At 51.6% G+C, this 6882-nt stretch overlaps 2 protein-coding genes across 3 annotated transcripts; both read right to left on the reverse strand.

Moving 5' to 3' along the window:
• Positions 1-569: 569 nt before the first annotated feature.
• LOC119297455 (AT-hook motif nuclear-localized protein 17-like) lies at positions 570-2269 on the reverse strand. Its single transcript, XM_037575240.1, has one exon. The coding sequence runs from the start codon at positions 1996-1998 to the stop codon at positions 976-978; it is 1023 nt and encodes a 340-aa protein (XP_037431137.1). The 5' UTR covers positions 1999-2269; the 3' UTR covers positions 570-975.
• Positions 2270-2582: 313 nt separating this feature from the next.
• On the reverse strand, positions 2583-4038 carry LOC119297456 (NAC domain-containing protein 92-like). Of its 2 annotated transcripts, none has more exons than XM_037575242.1 (2): positions 3461-4038; positions 2583-3350 (listed from the first exon to the last, which is right to left on the reverse strand). In XM_037575242.1, exons 1-2 carry the CDS (start codon positions 3959-3961, stop codon positions 2871-2873), a joined length of 981 nt encoding a protein of 326 aa, XP_037431139.1. In that variant the 5' UTR covers positions 3962-4038; the 3' UTR covers positions 2583-2870. The 2 variants fall into 2 exon arrangements, with proteins under 2 accessions (XP_037431139.1, XP_037431138.1); XM_037575241.1 differs by having other exon boundaries at positions 2583-3353.
• Between the last annotated feature and the right edge of the window lie 2844 nt (positions 4039-6882).

Consider the following 6882-nt stretch of genomic DNA (forward strand, 5'->3'; position numbering starts at 1 on the left):
GCTAGCATCTTCTTTTTTTGCAAGTGCTGAAGTGCATATATACTGGACTAGAGTAGAGCGAAAGTAGGAAACACGGCTTAGGGCGCGCTTGGATTGGCTGTATTTATTGAGCAATGCTACATCTACAAAAAGGTTCCTACGTACCTTCGTGTAGGATGATTTGGCAGTCTTTAATTGGGCTTTAGTTGGTGGAAAAGAAAATTTAGGTAGGTTACATAGCAACCTTACGTAGGCCTAGCATTTTTGGTATTTAAATACACCGGTATTTAATTTACATGTGTAATTTACCAAGCTGCGAAGGAGTTTCGGCTGGAAATGAAACGGCCGACGGAGGTCCGTATATTTTCTACAAGGGTATTTGAGTGGAAACGACAATCCAATTATGCCCTTTGGCTGAAATGCCCATACGGTAGACAACCACAAATCAATGGCTCGACGGAAGGGAATGGGCACGCCTGCAGTGCACTGAACCTCCCCCATTATGCTTTTTCGCAAGAAAAAAAACATAATGGGGAGGTGCAGTGCAAGCTCCCCCATTATACGGTACGGAGTAGTATTTAGGCTCTCAATTATCAGCACAGATGGTACAAGTGCAAGTACATGTACAACTTGCAGTTGGTTGGGGGCTAGCTAGCCAGTAGAACTAATCTTGGCGCTTGTGCAAAACAAAACAAAACAAACGTAGTACAACTAAATACTGGCATATGAACTATATTTGGTTAGGTTGAGATTGCCAAAGACAGATAATAATGGGCTATAGCTTATTGCGACGTGCATGCAGCTTGCAAGAAAACGAAGGTTGACATTCAATTCTCAGTTCCCCGTACGAAATGCGGATCAATGTCGAAATCAGAAGTAGAAGCCCAAGAAAACAGAGGGTTAAACCCTAAGGTGCAGCCAAGGTTAATGCAGATCTAGCCATGAACCTTGCAGGATGCAGGCAATCTGGTAAAAGGGCGTACACATTCTCTCTGATCAGTACGGCGGCGGCGGCGGCGGTGGCGGTTGGTGCGGCGCGCGAGCAGCAAGCGGCCACATCACTTCTTGCGGCTGCGGGTGGCAGGCGTAGACAGGCACGCCACAAGGTTCCACGGGCTGTGCTGCCGACGGGGTCAAGTGCGGTGCCTGCCGCCGTTGGTGACGCTGCTCTTGCGGCTCCGGCTGGTGCTGACGGGCGCGGTGTTCATCCGCGTCCGCGCTGCCGCAGAGCGACACGGAGACGGGCATCGGCGCGTCGTCGTCGGCGGGGAGGCGGTGGAAGGTGGGGTTCGTGAAGGCGGCGGCGACGACGACGATTGTTGTCGCGGCGTAGAGCGGGCCCACGACTGCGCCGCCGACGATCTGGCCGTGCGGGCCGGCGAGCGAGATGGAGAGCCCGGCAGCGACGGCCGCGGCCTGGGGCGCCACGGCGGCCATGGCCGGGGGCAGGAAGGTGGCGGAGATGGAGAGGATCTCGAACCGGCCCTGGAAGACGACGACGGCCGGGGCAGCACCGGGCGCCGTGGGGCAGGGGTGGCGGAGCGAGACGTTGCCGACGGCGCCGGTGCCCGCGAGCACGCAGATCCCGAGGTTGCGGCGGCTCGCGAAGCGCGCCAGCGCCTCGGCGACGTCGCGGCCCCCGGGGATCTCGATCACGTGCGGCCGCATCGCCGCCGCGGGCTCCGCCTCCCGCGTGATCACCACGGGCGGCTTCGGCTTGTTCTTGGACCCCGGCGGCCGCCCCCTCCGCTTCTTGGCCACCTCGATGCTCGACCCGTCGCCAACGCCGCCGCCTGAAACGAGCTGGGAGCCGGCCGCACTGCCCCCGGGCTCCTTCATCTCGGCGGTACCCCGGCTGTCCACCTCATCAGAGAAGCACTCCAGCTGCTGCTGCTGCTGGTCACCGTGGCCGGCATGGCGGTGGTGCATCGGCGGCGGCGTCGCGAACCGTGTGGCCGGCGCGTCCTTGCGCTCCTGGTACATGCCCTCCTTGCTCATGTCCGCCTTGCCGAAGGACATGGAGAAAGGAAGCTCACGTGGTCGCGAATGATGAGCGTAGCAGTAGAAGCTTGCAAGATGCGGCTGCTAGAGAGAGCAATGGGTCACGAGCAAGTTGGGCGATGCTAGTCGTGGGTGTTCTCTGGAGTTGGGAGCGGGATGGAGCTAGCGGTCGTCGATAAGAAAGTGATATGGGGGTGGTGGGCGCGGAGAAGAGATCAAAGGTAGCAGGCTAGCTAGCTGCAGTAGGAACAGGACAGGATGAGCCTGAGCAGCGGAGGCGGTGCCACACTGCCACCGTTGGCGAGATGGACTGGGGCTCTGGGGCTCTGGGAGGGTATCCCTTTTATCCTTTTGTCTTTTCCACACCGGTGTCCATTTTTTTTGGGCGTGCCGATCCACTGCCTAGCCTGAGAGAGCAAGGCCAGATCCCAGATGATCACAATTTGAATTCGCAGTAAAAATATCAGGTGCGATTTTGTAGCTAGCTATTTTAGTCTTCCCTGTTTATACGAGAGTATGTCTTCTTCATGGTGGTATACATAATTTGATTCAGAAGCCAGGGTTATTCTCCTTTAAAAATTATATTTCTTATTTCCTCTGCATCTAAATATAAGACGGTTTTGCAGTTTAAATAACTTTATTTTAATACAGATGGAGCATAAATTAAATCTGACACATATTAAGGCAAGAGAGGCTAGGCAGGTCGGGCAATGCATGCAAACTCTCTTGCGATCATGCTGGAAAGTAAAACGCGGTGCAAACCATGATAGGTGTTGGTATATATCAATCAATCTGTTGATGGATGGTTGATTCATGCATACAGACATACATATATATCTTGTCTTGGATCATCTGACCATGAGTACTTCCACATTTCATCCATACCCATATTAACTGTCAATGGTTGTTGTGGCGCCATTGCCTTGGACGTTGTTGCCCAGCCGGTCAACGCCCTCTCTGGACACCATGGACGACGACTCGCTCCCAGGCTCAACCCCAACCATGAAGCACTGGTCTGCACCCATTTGCATCTGCATCTGCATCATCTGTTGTTGTTGGTAGGACACCATTGGGTTGCCGCCCATCATCTCGTGGTGGGGGTTGTTCACCATGGGGAGCACCAAGCTGCCCGTCATCGCCAAGCCGACTCTGGCGGCATGCAATTGGTACGAAGAATCTTCAGACAGAAACAACGGAGGCGCCAGCGACAACGATGCGCCGTAGTCCATGGGAGGCGGGAACGTACATGAGTTGAGGGAGCCCTGTTGCTGCTCTCCTCCTATGAACATGGGCATGTGCATGGCGTACGACGGGGTCACCACCTTCTTGACTCCAATGTTCTTATGGAAGATTTTGCAAACCACACGCTCCTTCTACCAACATACATAAATTAAATCAGTGCAAATCAACTATGGCCAATAGCTAGGTACATGCAGGCGTGTTCATGATTCATATGCATTACTACTCTAGGTTTAAATACCTTGGAAGATGCATTAATGGCGGCAGCTTTGGCGATGGCGGTAGATGGGCCATATGCAGGCTGCTTGCTGATCTCAAGCCTGTACTCGTGCATGACCCAGTTGGTCTTCTCCCCCCTAGGCGCCCTGCCCTTATAGAACACGAGCGTCTTCTTCATGCCGATGAGAGTGGGCAGTGGGTGGAAGATCTCCTTGTCCTTGCCAGTGGCCTTCCAGTAGCCGGCTTTCGTGGCCCGGTTGGTCTGTATCCCCGTGGGATACTTGCGGTCCTTCTGACAGTAGAAGTACCACTCCTCCCCCATCTTTGCCTTCTTGGGGAGGTCATACGGGTCGTTCTTATTCAGATCCACCTCCGCGATCGCTATCGCGGTGAAGGTTGGGTTGAGCACCTTGGGGACCAGGTACGAGGTGATGATCTCCTCATCGGTAGGGTGGAACCTGAACCCCGAAGGGAGCTCTAGTTGGTGTTGGTGTTGTTGTTGAACTTGAAGGTGGTCTGCCATGGCGAAGGCTCTTTAGGCAATGGATTCTGGGGTGGCACAAATATGGGAGGCGGTCATAGAGATGTAAACAACTATTGACGAAATACAATGAGCTTGGAATACAGGAGGGGGCGCTTAAATATAAGACAATGCGTGTATCGGCAAGGTACTTGCCAAAGAAGCCTTAACACTTTATGACCTTTGTTTAATTTGGTTCCTACCGGTAGTGGATGGATAAAGATAGCTTCATTGTCTTTACAACTTGGCTCTCCTTATCCTACTATGGGGGCCACGCCCTGGTGGTGACAGGTGATCAGTTTCTCGAACTTCTCTAAGCCATCGCCATGCCAGGTCGCACATTCAGTTTTGTTCTTATTCTTCTTAACGTGTGCATATTTTGTCCTCATACTACCTACCTGCTCGTCCCGTTTGCATGCTTATGTTGTTGTTGCCTTGTTTTGTGATGCAAAAGCAAACACACACCCACATTTGTCTCACCAACTATGTGCACAATATATAGCTAGCAACATTGTTGTTATCTATGACATTTGATCAATCGAGTTAAATCTACCTATATGTACTACACATTCTTTTTTTGTGGGGATGTACTATACATTCCACCCCCATGCATTTACCATATACTATAGCCGACCCCTGTGTGTTTACACAAAAAACCATGTGTGCATTTCTAGAGTCTCCGGACATTAGATGAACTAGATGACCCATAGCTTTGACGATATATGATTATGTTCATACTATATGTGTATTCACCTTGATGATGATCATTGCCCATAGCTTTTTTCGGCGACACATAAGTTGTTTGGTTGAGTAGGCTAATGGACTATGAGATTTTTTTGATACTCTGGCCTTTCCTCATCTTGTAATTGCGACGGAAAAAAACAATCGAGATGTTAAGTGAAACATTTGAAGGATGTTTCTAGCGAATCGCCTGCAAGTGATTATATTCGTATTGCATTGTAATTGTCTTGTATACTTACCAATGATAGAAAGCAATGATCGTTGCCCATGTGCTTTATTGACCGACCAAGGCAACCCAACGACCGGATAGATAGAAAGCCCAATCACAACCCACACTGTTGGGGATATAACCCCGTGATATGACCCGCCCAGGAGGGGCCGGGTCATATTATTGGAGACTTACAATGGAAGGGCAGTAAGGCCTAAGAAGACCGAAGGCGGCTTATAAGCGGGCTGTTGAAGGCCACGACCCGGAGGCGTCTCAAGACCCGAAGGTGTGAGCCGCATGATGGTAGCTTGCCTAACAAGGCGAGGTAATTTAGAGACATGGTCGGTTACGTTGTGTGATATGAACCGTACTCTTGTAAGCCGCCGGATCCCGACCTATGTATATAAAGGCGAGACCCAATGACGGGTTAACTCAAGAAACAATCGATCGAGAGCTAGGTCAAGTGTATTCGCTCCCTTGTAATCGAAACTCAAGCAATACAACTAGAAGGATGACGTAGGCATTTACGTCATTGTGAGGAGTGAGGGAGTCCTGGATTAAGGGGTCCTCGGACAGCCGGACTATGTACTTTGGCCGGACTGCTGTACTATGAAGATACAAGATTGAAGGCTTCGTCCCGTGTCCGGGTGGGACTCTCCTTTGCGTGGAAGGCAAGCTTGGCGATTCAGATATGTAGATCTCCTTCTCTGTAACAGACTCTGTGTAACCCTAGCCCCCTCCGGTGTCTATATAAACCGGAGGGTTTAGTCCGTAGAACAACAATCATAATCATAGGCTAGCCTCTAGGGTTTAGCCTCTATGATCTCGTGGTAGATCAACTATTGTAATACTCATATCATCAAGATCAATCAAGCAGGAAGTAGGGTATTACCTCCATCGAGAGGGCCCGAACCTGGGTAAACATTGTGTCCCCCGCCTCCTGTTACCATCACCCTTAGACGCACAGTTCGGGACCCCCTACCCGAGATCCGCCGGTTTTAACACCGACATTGGTGCTTTCATTGAGAGTTCCACTGTGCCGTCACGTAAAGGCTTGATGGCTCCTTCGATCATCGGCAACGATGCGATCCAGGGTGAGGTTTTTCTCCCCGGACTGATCGTCGTATTCGGTGGCTTCGTACTGCGGGCCAACTCGCTTGGCCATCTGGAGCAGATCGAGAGCTACGCCCCTGGCTATCAGGTCAGGTTTGGAAGCTTGAACTATACTGCCGACATCCGCGGAGACTTGATCTTCGACGGATTCGAGCCCATGTCAGGTGCGCCGCACAGTCACGACGAGCATGACTTAGCTCTGCCGTCGGATGGTGTTCGGGAGATCACACCTGTGGCTACTCCGGCCCTCAATCCGGAGCAGATCGTGCCGTCCGAGGACGGGTGGATGGACCCCGCCACGGAGGCCGCACACTCAGCGGCGATAGAGCCGAACACCGACTTCACCTCCTATGAGACCTGTGTTGCCAGACCCTTGGATTCGTCCCCGGCCACAGGCTCTGAACCGCCTGCGTCCGTGCCTATCGAATCCGATTGGGCACCGATCATGGATTTTACCTCCGCGGATATCTTTCAGCACTCGCCCTTGGGCGATGTGCAAAATTCATTGAGGTCTCTCTCCTTGTCAGGAGACCCTTGGCCGAACTATGTCCGGCTTGAGTGGGAAGCGGACGACGAAGAAATTCATTCCCCACCCACCACCCACTTAATAGCCACTGTCGACGACTTAACCGACATGCTTGATTTCGGCTCCGAAGACATCAATGGTATGGACGACGATGCAGGAGAAGAACAGGAACCACCGCCCACAGGGCGCTGGACATCCACCTCATCATATATATATATATATATATATATATATATATATATATATATATATATATATATATATATTGGTGGACACCCCCAAAGAAAGCGATGGCAATAAGGCAACGGAGGATAATCCCCTCGAGAAGCAATCTAA

The sequence above is a fragment of the Triticum dicoccoides genome, chromosome 5A, assembly GCF_002162155.2.
Source record: "Triticum dicoccoides isolate Atlit2015 ecotype Zavitan chromosome 5A, WEW_v2.0, whole genome shotgun sequence".
NCBI classification, from domain to species: domain Eukaryota; kingdom Viridiplantae; phylum Streptophyta; class Magnoliopsida; order Poales; family Poaceae; genus Triticum; species Triticum dicoccoides.